This window comes from Atta colombica, unplaced genomic scaffold (genome assembly GCF_001594045.1).
Source record: "Atta colombica isolate Treedump-2 unplaced genomic scaffold, Acol1.0 scaffold198, whole genome shotgun sequence".
NCBI classification, from domain to species: domain Eukaryota; kingdom Metazoa; phylum Arthropoda; class Insecta; order Hymenoptera; family Formicidae; genus Atta; species Atta colombica.
The window spans coordinates 1,086,296-1,102,574 of NW_017259291.1; the positions used below are offsets into that span (position 1 = coordinate 1,086,296).

At 34.6% G+C, this 16,279-nt stretch overlaps 1 protein-coding gene across 1 annotated transcript in view; it reads right to left on the minus strand.

Annotated features, from left to right (window-relative positions):
* The window catches only part of LOC108686906, a 273,422-nt gene that overhangs the window by 149,617 nt on the left and 107,526 nt on the right, over positions 1-16,279 (minus strand). Inside the window, exons 3-4 of the mRNA XM_018192414.1 lie at positions 7,376-7,537; positions 5,288-5,471 (exon numbers count right to left, since the gene is read on the minus strand). Coding sequence (XP_018047903.1) covers positions 5,288-5,471; positions 7,376-7,537 — 346 coding nt within the window. The remainder of the gene's footprint in view (positions 1-5,287; positions 5,472-7,375; positions 7,538-16,279) is intronic.

Here is a 16,279-nt window from a genome sequence, read left to right on the forward strand (position 1 = left end):
TATAAAGACGACATAAGCTTTCAGCGAACGATTCCTGGAACATTGATAGCATATTCCGTATTTAATTTGCGTGATCTCGTACAACGTAAATATCAATGTATTGTCTATATATCGATTGTATTGTGCGAACTAATTTTCGAGAATACGCACAGTCGAAAGTTTACGAGTGGGAAAGTATGAAATTTGTACAATGTTCAATAAAGCCCGTAAATTAATTCTACACGGTTAATTTGAGTACCGTCCAGAGCGATATCTCTGCGGATTTAGTGTACCGCACGCTGTTTTCGCGCAAATCAATTCTCGAGAACTAGAGAGAATTATATTTGTGGCATTAAATTCACTAAGCCTTATATTCAGCTTGATATAGCTTTAGCTTGATATAATCTATCTATTATAATACTTCAATCAAAAGAAAAAAAAATCAAGTATTGATATTTGTAACACGGAAAGAACCGATTTTGCTAAAAATATAAAAATTTATATATGTATAAAACTTCTCCTTTTTTAGCTATGTAAATGCTGAAATGTAATAAATTCTATTCTACTCTATATGTATAAAACTTTAGGTAGATACAGATCTGAAAATATAATTCTGTTAAAATATAATTCTATCAAAATAATTATAATTATATAGGAAACTCACAATACACACACACACACACACACACACACACGCGCGCACACACACACACACACACACACACACACACACACACACAATGAGCAATACTACAAAAAGTTTGATGTTTTAGCAACTAGTTGAACGTTCTATATAATTATTTTAATATTTCAACAAAATTATTTTCAGATCTGTATCTAACAAAAATTTTTTTAATTAGCAAAATCAGCAAAATCTTTTTATTTACATGAATTATTTATCTACATTAAATAAAATATATTATTGAATAAAATGTAACTTTTTATCATGACAAATGTCATGTGTTAAGTACCGTACTTTATTAACAAAGTTTCTTTGCTGTGAGCGTATATTATAATAATAGTTTCGTTAGTAAATCAACACTATAGAATTATACAATTGTTACAATGTACAACTTTGTGGAGAAGAAATTTTATTCGATTATGACTTTGCTTTAGATTTTCGAGAGTGTTTCTGACTTAATTCACTTAATATTATACGACATTGCATCGGACCTGAAATCGCACCGTGCAGGTCATTCGAGAGACGTTTACGGAATGAAGTGCATGTCCAGCCGAAGGACCTGACCCAATTGCGTCTCATCGAGAACGTACACGTACATCGCGACGACCGTGGCTCGGCATTCGGGATTAGGAGCACCTACATCTTCCGGTTTTCGGACTGGAACACGAGACACCCGAGTGGCTCGCGCTTTGTTCCATTTCTCGAAATTCACGTTCTATTATCAAGCTTCTATGAGTGCTCGAGAAGGACCCCGGAAGGTCCGACTGTATGGGACAGCAGTAAGATAGACGATTTGTGTACGTGAGACAGCAATTGTTAAGAAGAGAAAGAGACAATATAAACGCAACTTGTGCAAAGCATAAATATCTGTGAAATGCAGTAACTGCTGCTGCAGTGAAACATTTAATTTAATAAAAAAATCTAATTTAGATTAATTCATAAAAAAGAATATAAATCTATTACTTTCCTAAAAGAAACTAATAAATTTTTCAATGAATAGTGCTTTCTAAAAATAAATCAGTGTATTATTACTGAAAAACAATAAATGTTCGTTAATAATTACATTATTTATAATTGTAGTACAGTTATTTATAGCTGTTATGTATAAGTGAAGTTATATTCACTGATTCACTTTTAGACAGTGTATACAGGATTTTTCCGAGGTTTTTAATGGTCACATTGCGCAATATGTTCTATAGATAAAAGTTAGAAGAATGTCATATAAACATAGGTTAATAGAAGCTTTAAAAAATTATGATAAAAAATAAAATCTGTCTTAAATGAAAGAAATCCGTTTTTATTATTAACAATATAATAAAGTTGATTAATTCTTTGACAATTTTTGGCAATCTGGATTTTTTTCGCATAAAAGAAATTTTCACTTAAATTTCTCCTTTATATTTCAATTTTTATTATAACTAGAAATTTAATATTTAAGTTAAAAAAAAATTACATCTGGTAATAGAGATGTTGAAAAGTTTTCACATTTTTTGAAGGTTTAGAACAATACAAAAAAATTTTGATAAAAAACTCAAATTGTAGAAGGGAGTAAAAATATGATTGAAGAACGGAAAGTTTAATATTTGTCGAGTTAATTCATCCTCTTTCTGCTTATCCAGTTTTATGAAGTACATATATGTGATACAGGAGATTAATTATTATTTTCATTAAGAATTCTATGTATTAATGAAACAACGTTCATAAAAAGAAATATTTTTAATTCCCCTAATAATAAAAAAAAAAGGATACAAATAATTGTCCGGTATAATTTCTTAGTCTCCGAGATCACTAGATGTTATCACTAGATTATATATTTTTTTATTATAACTTTTTAATAAAGCTTCTAAAAATCTATATTTACTGTATATATAATATTTTTTCTCAAAATATTATATGTTGGCGCAATTTAGCCGTTAAAACTTTTTATAATAACATAATTTTTTGTAATCAGTAATCAACTATTTGTTTTTTTGAAAGATGTGATAAACGTGATACAAAACAATACAAGGAACCTGTTATGGCATCCTACATAGTACAACTCGGAAAGTTACATTAATTATAACTTAACGAGCATGAACTACACACGTATTACACGACCGCGCATGTAACATGTGTCGTTTGTCATATTTCCACCAACTCCGTCCTGCTACGGTCCGGTGTGATATTAATTCAGCGTCATGCGTTGCGTAAACTATGAAAACCGGCTATTTCAATCTCATTCGTAAATGTTGAATTTTCACGAAAGAGTGTACACAATTTAGCAAACAAAGTTTTACGACAAAATACTCATTTAAATATATTATCACTCTAATTATCTACTAAAAATCTAGAGTATACATTTTTAATTACAGATTTAACATGCAAATATATTTTTCTCGCGCATCGTCGATATCGATTTGCCATAGTTACTTTCAATAACACGAAAACAATTCAACATAATATGAAATTTGGAGCTCATCTGCTAGATGATTGTTTGAATATCTTTAGTTCACTGTTCTTCGCGTGATATTTTTCGCCTCGACTTTTAAGGAGCGTCGCAAATGGCCCGCAAAATTTCCCGAGGATTCCGCTCAGAAGTAATACTAAAATTTCGCAGGATTTTCTACGATAAAGCCGATCAAGCACCAATATTTTTCCGTGTAGAAGGATTTGCGCGGTACGATTCGTGTGGGCGGCGCTGTTTCTTCCGGTCGTTGCAGTTTCTCAGAGCACAGTGCGGAAAACGAAAGAAACGTGAACGATCTGAGCCGTGCAGGCAAGAGTAACGGTATTTTTCGCTCTCAGCTTACCAGCCTTCCTCGCTAACAAGTGGACTTAAAGTGTGGGCTCCTGCATTTTTTATATGCGTTTAACGCAGCGCTTTTAGCTTCTAACGGATGGTGGTCATTTAGTACACTCTTATTGTTTGAAAGTGTAATATGAGAATTATGCAGATTTATATTTTACACATTACAAGTAATGTAGGAGTTTAATCGCGTTCCAGATCCTTCTCTAAAAATGCAAAAGGACCGACAATATTTTTTTAAGGCTTTAATTTTTATGAGAAAATTAATCTTGAACGTTCTCTTAATTTATAAGATGTACGTACATTTTTGCCAAGAATAAAATGCGAAATTATTTAAAAAATTTTTATTTCTGCGAGTAAAAATTATTAGATTCAATCTATGTTGTCGAATATATGTGAGTACTAATAGTAATTGATTTACAAACTTATTTTTGAAGTTATTTTTAGACATGGCGACAGGACTGGCGTTGAAAATTTAACGGAAATGTATTTTCTCTCAAGAAAGATAGCAATAAGGGAAGTACGGACGTATATTTTTCGTTCGTGCCACCACCATTCGCACACTGTAAGCACACATCTACCTCATGGATATGTACGGTCGCGTGAGTTTTGCGTATTCCGAAATGGGAACAAAAGCTACTAGAATAAGCTCGTATGATGCTCGGCGCGTCGTAAGCCAGCTCCGACTTGGCCGTCGTGGCACACTGGAGCCCGAGAACGAGGGGTTGAAGAGCCTTGTCGAAAAATTGTAAGAACTTTTCCAGGGCTTGTCGAAGGCCTTTCCTGCCCGCCACGAAGTTTGTTCGTGAACGTGGTCGGAGTGGACGAGCTCGTGTATGGCAGGGATGCCAGAGGGCTTTCTGAAAACAGTAATTTTTCTCCCCAATCCTCTGAGTTCTCGTAGTTCCGTCGGCATTACTCGTGACTTCTCAGCTCCTCCTTCTACCCATAGTCGAGAAGGACTTGAGAACCCAGCTATCGTCTCGTAAGAGCGGAAGTATGATAAATTGAAACGACCATCGACGAAAGCGATTTTCAATCATATCGGTCCGCTCTTCAACTACTTACACAAACGAGAAAAGTAAAGACGAAGATTTCATGAATGGTCGTTATTTTGCAATTGAAAAATTGTAAATTATTAAATAAATGTGTTTAAAATATTTTAAGAGTTAGATAAATGTGTTTAAAATATTTTGAGAGTTTTTGTTTTCAATATATATAAACGATTTGTTGTTATAAGAAAAAAACACAAAACTCTGTTGAAGAGTGCTTTTTAAACAACATAAAATATCCAATAGATCTTAAATTGTGTCCTTAACTCTTCGAAGCTTCAGGAACAAAATATTAGTTAACTTACTCAATCCGATTCGATAATTGCTTATAACTTTCATAAAAATGGATATAATATAAAATTTCTTTTCAATGAAAATGTCTTAAGAAACATAATAACAATATCAAGCAAATGTATATTTATATTAATAATAAAGCTTCAAGTTAAACAGTGAGAATAAAGTATTAAAAAAGTAGTTGAAAAAAACCAAATATATCATACTGAAAAGCTGTTTAAGTGTTCACACACACACACATACACACACACACACACACACACACACACACACACACACATATGTTTTATTATGTATTCAAAATTACTTGGGCTCAACCATGAGGTGAGTGCAAGTTTAAAGACGCATGTAACTGTCAGGCAGAAGCTATACAGACGCCGAGAATACTTTGCCATAAAGTTTACGGTCGCGGCTATAAAGGAACCTAGGGGCGCAAAAGGCCGTTAAGCGATATGAGCGGATGGAAAGAAAGGCGTCACCAAAAAGTCTACTTACGCGGTGCCGTTGTGTCGACCGATGGACACCAGTCGATATATCTGTAGCTCGACCCGCTGTCCAGTATCCGGCACGAATCTATATGTACACCTCGAGGGCCCTTGAAGATACGGCGACTTTATTTGCCCGAAGCCACGATCCGATTTGCTGAACAGCTGTCTGCTATCCAATGTTATGTTGCACACTGAAATGGAACAAAATGACGCTTATATAAAAATACGAACTATCGAATAGTGATACGGTCGTATTTTATTTGGATTAACACTGTGTAATCGTATCGATAAACATTCTCTACTATTCTTCATTTCTTATAATTTATAAGAAATACAAAAATGTTAAGAATATAATTATATTTCAGTCGTATTTTTATTTTAGAATGTCGAATTTTTACATGAAATCATCATGATGAAGGAAGATGGCAACAGAAAGGCGCAGAGAAAAATGGAGTGTGGCTAATAACGATTTTTCTTACTCATACTTCGTACAGTTTCATTGGCGCGTCTCTGTGCAATCGTGTTGTTTGGGCGACGACGAGTCGCGACAGCTTGGCGCAATATTATGAGGCAATCTGCCATAGTGTGTAATTTGATTCTTAATTGCTTCCTGTAGGATGTTGTACAGGATGTTTTGATGCGAATACCATCTTGTAGCATATTTCTTTTTGACATGAGACTATTAGTATTATTCTTTTATGATTCTCTTATTATATAAAGTGAGTTCAAATTTATATTAAAAAACATAAATCTTAATGAAATTTTACTAAAAAATGTAAATCTTAATCAAAATTTCAGATTTACTAAATATTCTTTTATCGTAATCTTAGTTGTTTATAATAAAAAAATCCAAGTTTCATTATATTATTTATAAATGCTAAGCTCGAAAGTAATCAATATATTTGTTACAAAATTTTTAAGATAAATAAATGAAGAGAACCATATTTGGTCCAAGGCGGATTGTTAATTTCTAATTGAAGCAAATTATGCGCTGATTATTTGTCGATCATGTACAGTTCTAAACTGAAAATATATATCACAAAATAAATTGACAAGTAATTTAATGTTATTGATGCTAATGAGTGAATGATACATCATTAAAGATTTTTATTTATACTTTAAACAAAATTCTATAAGCTTGCGCAAAAAAAATTTGTAAACCCTTTTAACTATAACTAAATATACTTACGGGGGTTATAGAATATCCTGCGATGTTGAAAGAAATCTGAGAAGAGAAGAATTTGATGGATGGAACGCGAAGGCAATATCGCTCCTCGTAATTAGCGCAAAGAAAGGTTAGATGGATGGAGTATAAGAACTTCGTCAAGAATGATTAGTTATAAGAAAGAAAGATCGAATGGACGGACACGCAGGAGTAATTTCTTCGATACTATCGTGCAAAGCGAGCTGCGAACGTATCGTACGTTTGACTGGAATCACGCTTTCTTTTCTTTAGATCTTATCTCAGTGTCTTTTGAGCATTGCCAAGGGCTCATCCTCTTACAAACGTTCCCGTTCTCTTTTGCTTCTCCGTTTGTTCTTTCCCCGCGCCGTCCTATAGCCGCTCTCGAAAAGGACTCGCTCGCCGCGACGCGACGCAACGCTTTAATTTCCACTTGTTCACGCGACACGAGCGGCTGCAAACGAAATAGCACGAAGCAAGTGGCTTAATAGCGTGAATCTTGTTTTTAGCGATGGCAAAGACTCAAAGAGATCGTCTGTGTCTTTTTGACACGACGTAATTATATTTCTTCGTAGAGGACCGAGAGAGCAAATACGTCAGTTAGTTGATCGTCAGCGGGTAGAAAAAGCGGCAAAAGCAACAGTGAGAAAGAATTTTCGTTTACTGCTTACGAGATTAATAAGTTTTGCATTTATGCCATGCTTTACATGCATGCAGATTAAAGCGCGTTAGAAATGTATCTCTTAAAATGTACAATGCGCCGTTTTGACTGCAATATTTTAAATTAATGTCTGCATCAAATATAGTTACACGAAGAAATCTTCACTTGTAGTGAAATGTTACAGCAAACATTACAATTTCAAAAAAATTCAATCTTGTTGTGTAAGTTATGATTAACTTAGTAATACTTACTATTTGCGCAATGCTGTTCCAGTCCGCATTGAGCGCATCTATCGGGTGAAGCTGCGCCGCAGCTGCAGCCACCCGATGGTACGCAACACGCGCAATCGTTGCTGGTTGCATTAAAGGTACAGGCGCAGCCGGTGGTGCTTTGGGTCCAAAGATCAACTTGACCTGGAAAAAAAATGTACGCTAGTATGAAGCAATCTGTTTATGAGAATATTTTGGTTTCATATCGCACATTTTATGTAATATACGAGCGCAACATATCAGTTAATAAAATCATATTTAAATACAATGAAAGATAGTATTAGATTATATGAAAAAGATGAATTTTGCTTAACTAAAAATTTAACTAGATAAAAATCTGAAAATAGTTGTGTTGGATTATCAAAATAATTACATATTCTCTAAATTTCTTGGAGTGAAATCTCCAAAAGAAAAAGACATTGAAAATATTTACACTTTTAAACAAGAGTAGTAAATTTTCATTCTTTTGGAGTGAAAGTAAAAAAAATTTTACTTCTTTTTTAGAATAAAACTCAACAAAGAAAGATAAAATTTCACTCCAATGAAAGTGAAAATCTGCCAATTCTTATTCAAGAATGCAAATATTTCCATTTTTTTTCATTAATGTAGCAATAGTTTCACTCTTTTGAAGTAAAATTTTATTCCAAGAAATTTAGAGAGTAGGACGTTCAAACTGAAGCTATTTCATTGCTAGAATGAAAATTTTTTGCATCATTACTCATCATGTTGGAGTTTTCCAATTATATCTAATTATATAATGTAAATATACACCTAATTATTTTAATGGTTCAACAAAATTATTTTCAGAGATCTGTATATACTTAAATTTTTTGATACTTTAATAAAATTGTTCTTTCTGTGTAATATTTCTATAAAAATGTCTTGATAAATAAAAAGAATGTTTAAAAAGAAAATCATATAGAGACAGAGGAAGGGGAGTGAGAGGAGAGAGAAAGAGAGGGAGGGAGAAGGGGGGGGGGAGAGAGAGAGAGAGAGAGAATTTAAGATAAATGTTTTAATTTTCTCAATAGTTTCCATCGAGATTTTTATAATTCCATCAAAATTTTATGAATTATTGATCCTAACTTTTTAATCGGTGCATAGGAATTTTAATTATCGGTGATATGAATTTTTTGTTAATATCATTTCGTATAAAAATTGGATTTTTAAAATTATTTTTAGATCGGCTGAACAAAATTATATTTAATGTACTTAATTTATATCTTGATCAACATTGCGAATATTGTATAAAGATAACGGTATTGGGTCGTCAATAATGTCTCTGATACTCCTGTTGCATCGGGATTAATCTATACACAAGCTCTTTATTGATCCTAGATATGTATACGACGGGATTACATACTCGATACGTAAATAGTGAAATATGAGAATGGTCAAATACACCTCGCATCAACGAATCGTTTAACTGTCGTAACTGTATATTCATCGACGTCAAATAAAGTTGACCTATAATCGACCACGGTCGCTAGCTACAATCCTCCGGTTGTAACCGAATGCTCGTAACGAGGCGCAGTCGTGTGCTTTTCAGCAATCGAAGCTACATACTGGAAGACTCTCAATCCTGGTGGACGGTCTGCAAGCTTTGTCGGACGATTTTGAACGTCCACTCGATCTGCTTTCATTCTGTAGTTCTGCTTGACATTCTCGGCACGATATTGCGTTTTTCGCCGTCGTGTTCGTGGCTCTTTCGCGCTTCTCTCATTTTCCACCATTCCTCACATTCCTCTCGTAGCCCTTTTTTATACAACCCTTATGCCACCGTATGTCCCATGATACCAATAAATAGGAATGCAACAAAAAATAAGAGAGCAAGAGAGAGAAGGAGAGAGGATAGGGCAGGCAAGAGTATACAACCCCCGAGCAAGTTGACGAGCGGTTGTTCATTGTTTTTCCGCGTCCACTGACCGGATTGCATCCGCGGGTCATTCGCGTTTTTATTTCATTGCCGCATCTTTCATCCAACGATGTTCCGAACGTGCTAGATGAACCGGCAAAAACACAGTTATTAATATAGTATAAAGATCCCCTCCTGTCCGCTGAACTGCATGTGTCCTTCACGAAAGGGGAGCGAGAAGAGAAAACTTCTCGCCTGATTGCGCAAAAAGTTAGTAAATGTCACATCGTGTTAGCTGACTCTGCGGAATTCGACCTTGGTAAAAGTCTTTAACACCTCACTTTGGGATTGAATAGATGTCATTACGTGTTCCATCTGATCAATCTTATACCATGACAGTATAAAATATTTTTTACTTGTAATTTTAGAATCAATAATCATGAAATCGAAATAAAGAAGATATTTTTTTGTAAAATAAAATACCAATAAGAGCAATAATTTTTATGTAGATAGGTAGCTATACATCACGAATTTCTTATCATCTGAGATTACTATCCCCTTCTCCGAGTTGATTGCCACCCAGAAAATTCAACACCATCCGTTTTTCTCAGGATTCCTAATCTGCAGTGATTTTACATCCAAATGGCGTTTCCGTTCGTTGAGAAAGTATTCGACGAAGGGATCGTTGCCAGTAACGATTGCGCCTACGTTATTCTACGGTCAAAAAATCGACATATTCGATCTAGAATATCGAGAAAAGAGGCCGCGGTGATTCGGCTTCTAATAGAGATTTCTAGTTGATTCTGCAACGTGGAGATTGATACGCGTGCGTGATTGATTGTCCGAGAAACGCGAGGAGTGGCCGAGAATTGGTGGATGCGTGCGAGAGGAGGAACCGTCGACGAGAAGCAAGACGAGGAAGATAGAAGAGAACGTGGGATGTGAAACGAGATAAAGAGGCGGAGAAGAAGAGAGTGCTAGGCGAAAAGAGTAAAGGGCGGAACGAGAAGAGGAGGAAGAAGACATAAATTCCGAGCCAGTGTAAAAAGGGCGTTAAGAGGAGAAGCCCCGGCACCCCCGATATGTCAATATCCCGGAGGAAATACGGGGCGGTACTTGGCTAGAGGGATAGTAAAAATAAAGCAAGCTTTATTGCCGCTGCTGCTGCTGCTGTTGCTGCTTTTACTTCTGCCACTATAGATATCTCTTCGTGAGCGTCGATGCAATAGTGGAAACGTATTTCGGGAAAACGCCCGTCCTACATGATTCTTTCCGGCCGCAGATATCAATTTAACCAACCGTGCGCGTCTTGCTATAAGAGTTATACAACATTTGAAGGGATTTTACGGTGCGCGGAGTAAGACAACAAGCAAGAGAAAAGAGAGAAAGAAAAAGAGAGTGAGAAATTCGCAATTGGATTCTTAATCCATCGATTCAGTTTCGATTACAGAGAAGTTTGTTTAAACGATAGAGTAAGGGGGACGAACGCGATATCGTCGAGATAAAAGGAATCTTCTCAGAGCTGCTAGGTGATTCGAGGGGATAAGGACTGGCGATACTCGAAGAGCGAAGGAGCGGAGACGCCCCGCAAGGAGGAATCAAAAGTGAGCGAGGGAAATCGGAGAAAAGACGAAAACGCGAACGGAGATAGCTTGGAGTAAACAAAGACGTACTCGGACGGCTTTTGTGGGGCTCTCTCAGTTTTCCTCTCTCCAGATCCTCTGGGGATCCTACTGTTGCCACAGCGTTCACTCATGGATGCTGCGCTTTCCGTTCGATTATTCAGAGACTAACGGCTATTAAATGGCTATTATTACAGATAACCATTTGGATAGCCACTCTCATCTCAATATTATTTTATGAGCTTTTTCGTGAGCTATCCGAAGAAAAAGAACAATTATTTTTCCAGCATTATATTAGTGTAGTTTTTACACATGGCTTTATATATTGGTCACATTATATTTTCTGTTATATTTTATTAAATTATTAATTATAGCAAATTATACATTTTTATCAAAGTAAAATTATATATTCCACATTAATATAAATACGTAAAATGAGAATATATATGTTCTTTGTTCCAATAAACGGATTTCAGGTGATATGAAAAAAAAAACATGAATAATTAAAATGGTATTATCCCCATGCTAAACTTACATATACATTAGCTGCAAGCAGAGACGATACGGTGCACGTAAATCGTGTTATGCACGTGATAAAGTTATCTTGTAACCGATGTGGTTCCGATTAGCAGGTTATGCAACCAATAATAGCGATTATAGGGTACCGTCCACCCACGGTATGTTTATTAGATATAGATTGGCGTTTCTCATAAACTTGGAATATTACGGAATGATTAATAAACTAGATCAATAGATCGTTAATATTGTATAATTTATATAAACGATATAATTACACATGCGTTACATCAGTATATGTTATTAATTATTACTGCTATTAGTTACACTAGCTGTGATTCAACAACGTGCTCTTCGTTTACTCAATGTTTCCTACATGAAAAAAGTAGTTATAAATTTGCAGATAAAATAAAAATAAAACAAATATGCGCATGAAATCCGAGATACTTATATATTTATAATATATGCATAAAATTTTCTGGCAGGCTTTGTAATAGCAGCCTCGCTGATGACTCACCATTTTATGTATTTTGCATTTTGCATGCGATAAATTCAATCAATTAAATTAAATTATGAAATTTCAATTTTATCTTTATCTTTCAATTAATTGTTAGATTAGATCTTTGATAAAAAAACCAAAATTTTGCAAATGGATTTTGCTCGCATAAAAAATGCGTGACATAGCCAGAAATCGAGGTCACACCAAAAATGTGAGGTGTCGCGAGCAGCTGCAGTTAGGGTAACCCACGGAAAATCGTGGTTGCAGGTGCAACGGACGACAGCCGAACGAAGAGATCCACTTAGCGTTCACTTTACACAGCGTTAAATTCTAATGAAGTCGACGCTGCTCGATTTCACCGATCCGATCAGCCCGCCACGTAGCTCGGGAATGCACCTTGTAGCCGACACGCGGATCGACCTCCACACCACGTCGTAATAGTCGTCCTCCCCAGTCTACTGTATGTGGTCGGCCGTTGCAGATATCTAATAATTTTCGTTTAAACGCGCGCGTCGCCGTGTCCGAAGAGCCCTTTCGCACAGCTGCTCACGGTAGGACGAAAACCGACGGTATTACTATGGTAATAGACAGAACAGCGGATGTGGTCCCTCAAAGGTCGTTCATTATCTTTGTCACTTGACAGAAACTGCCGGGCCGAAACTCGGTGATAACTGTATAATTCGCGAGCCGGGAATTCGACTTTAGTATAAATTCAACTGCGCAAGGTTTATGAAGTTACCATTACACGTTTAACCGGTAAGTTTACTTGAACAGAATACGATTCGAATTATAGAATGCTCAAGAGAGAACAGTTCTGGTTAAACTTATATTTTATTTATTATCAATCCTATTGATTTTGAAGATATGTTGCAATTTTATGAAAGCTCTAATTGTATGTTAAATATTAAAAGAACAATGGCAACCAAATTCCTTCGCAAGCAATATTTAAGCAATATTTTATTCTTTTTAATTTCCAAAAGAAGTGTGTCAAAGTATAAATCAATTCAATTCTGTAGTTAGTTTCAAAGTAAACAACGTCTATACTAAAGTACTTTATTTTGGTTAAAATTTATTACATTATTCCTTCAGTTAAATTGTTTAAATTTATGAATTTTGTTTTAATCAAATTAACAACATATCGAACAGAAGCATGACGATCTATAGAAGCGATTAAAAATAATTAAAATTAGATAACTTAATGAATTTAAAATTAGGTAACATTATGAATTTAAGTGTATTTATCGTTTTTGTCTAGCACGTCAATTTCTATTATATTTTGCCACAATAAAGCATTAGGTTCCCAATGACTGTGAACTATGTGACTTCGATAATACTTACGACGGTTGAGCTCGTTATTTCGCGATATCGAAGATTTCCGCGAATGCACACTATAACCGTAATCCTATACTATAGTTTCGAGCTTTAAAGGAATGGGATATCGTATCCTTTTCTTTGGTCACGTTCAGTGCGGTGTGATTCTACTTCGCTCGACTTAAGGTGGAAGAACGAGCTTTAGCATTTCATCTAGATTTATTGCATATTCCCGATTTACGAGAACTAGATGTTTATCATGTCTTTTTCACATTCGGTGTCTTTCGATCAACCAAAATGAAATACTATTATGCATTGACCGATCGAGTCGACTAGCTAATTAAAAAAAGATTACGAATCAATCGAGAACTTTTGTACTGGAATTCTCCAATATCGATTTTGCATGGAATCTTTATCAAGAGGAATTTACGGTAATCTCCAAAATATCGTGAGAGAATAGAAAGATTTTAAAATAATTACAGTTGAAACATTTCCATCGTAAATCTAGCGCTTTGAAATTTTATTAATTCTTCGCGATCGATTTTTTATTTATTCAGAGGTATGTTTCACATGTCTATTCTGTATTTATGTTATTTATCTTTTCACATAGAAATCAATTCACATTTTTCACGTGATTTTCATGTGAAATAATTCAAATTATATAGTTTAGAACATATCCATATGTTACAGAGAAGCAATACTGATATTAAATATACATTAGAAATATAAAAGAGATATCCATCCGTACATAGGATATTGGATGTAAAAGGATTAATATGGAGTAATAAATTTGTAAATTGTAAACTTCAACGGTCGATTGGGATTGAATTTATCGCTGATGTGTACAAAGATGTGTGTTTGAATGTTTCACAGTTTAACCGATCAGATTCTGCTCGCTAGATATTGAATCGACAGTAGTGAGTGTCATGTACAATAATTTGTTACTTTACAGTCGGTGCTGCTTGGTAAGCTGATTTCCAATAATGCGGGCTTCTACGTAGCAGTTTCATACGAAACGACTTTGTGCTGATCGATTCTCAACTAGCAGAGAGCGCTTGAATTCCCTGTAAAGCGAAAGCGTGCTGGCTATGCTGCAACTTCCGCCATGTGCAACTGGCGTGTGGAAATCCTGTTATGTTTCATTTATTAACCTTAATATCTAGCTGAAACAGGCCGTACCAGCCGTGCCGGTCGTTGCTGCATAATTTCGAAACTACCGTGTTCTTTTCACATCCATGCGCGCCGTGCGGATTGACTTTTTAATAAACGCCATTTCCCATCGTTGGAAATCAAGTGCGTGTTAATTTGTATTCTCTACAGTACACACACACCATTTGATATATTTTCACGTTGAAACTAGTACGTTAAATTAAGAGCTCAAAATGTTTCATATCAACAGCTTTTCGAATGCAGTACTCCGAAAATATCGTAAAATCGTAATATAAATAATCTCATGCCATCGTTATAAGCTTCGTTTACGGATTCATGTTTGATTATTATACCTTGATTTTTGCGATAATTCCCAATTTCAGTTGCATTTTTGCCGCTTCCGAAACCATTCATTCAAACGTATTATGCAAATCCATATAAACTGCTATATATAACACTTTTTATATTAATTTTATTTACTTCCACTATTTATTTTAGTATATTTATAGTAATATTTATGTTTTTACATTTCTCTTTCTTTCTTAATTTTTTTCTCTTTTTTAACAAATTCAATGCATTGATATGGCATGATGGATGTTGATTAGTTGAGTTGAGTTTTGGTTTTATAGTTTCCCGATCAGTGTGGTGCTTGGCATTCTATCTCCATCTCCATACATTTGCACTTTAATTGGCTTCGCACTTGCCATCCTTCTCTCCTTTCCCCGCGTTTATATCGCTTTATTCCCTATAAATATGTATAATGCGTGTACAAACAGAGAGGCACATACATATGCGTCAACGTGCATGCGTATATATATATATATATATATATATGCGTTGTATTGAATTCAACAAAAACCATTTCCCTAGTCCGACAATCGTAACATTTTTACGCTCGACTAATTTTGACAAAGCTAGCGAGTAAATTGAGTAAAAATTGAGTGTGTGCTAGCTGCCACTACTGACGGTAATCTGAAATAGAGAGAGAGAGAGAGAGAGAGAGAGAGAGAGAGAGAGAGAGAGAGAGAATTTAACGTTAAATTTTAACAACTGAATAAAATATAACAAATTGCATAACTCAGAATACGTCTTGCCATTTTAAAACTAATTTGTAAACTATAGGAATGTTAACTCACACACACACACACACACACACACACACACACACACACACACACACACACACACACACAAAACGTAGGATATGATTCGATTTCAGAATAATGTGGTTTTAGAACTATGCAATATATTGCTAGATAGAGGAGAGAAATTGCAAAGCTCGCTAGTACGGTTATTAACATCTATTTTCATAATAGTAATGTCAGAGTTCTGCTGTATATCTGATCCCAACGTCTAACAGACTAATCAAGTGATTAATGTTGTAATCGCTTAAGCGCATTATGAAATCGATAGAAGCCTAATATATCTTTTGAAGAAAATCTTTCCTTTTTAACCGGAACATATGCATTCTCAATTGTGTTTCAGAAATATTATTTATTAAAATTTTGTTATGATATATTATACGTTATATGTTATATCTTCTACGCTTGCTTGTTTTGTTTCATTTTGAAACTTTGCATATTTACACCTTGCTTTTATCGATAAATCCGCTCATTTATTTCTCAGATTCTGTAATAACGTAAACTGCACTGTTGTTAAAAAATATTTTTACGTCGAATTTTATACATATTTTTCTTTCGTTTAAATTCTGTTCTATTTCTTTTTGTACATTGCTTTTTTATTCATTTCAAAAGTGACACGATTCAAAAACATAATTTTCGAAATGTTATGAATGAGTTAAATAAATGTTACTATTAATTATTAAATTTACGTAACATTAGAAGTACCAATGTTTATTCACTTAAAAGACCAAACAAATAAATTACTATGAAAATAAAGAATGACAAATATTATATATAATATTTTATTAATAT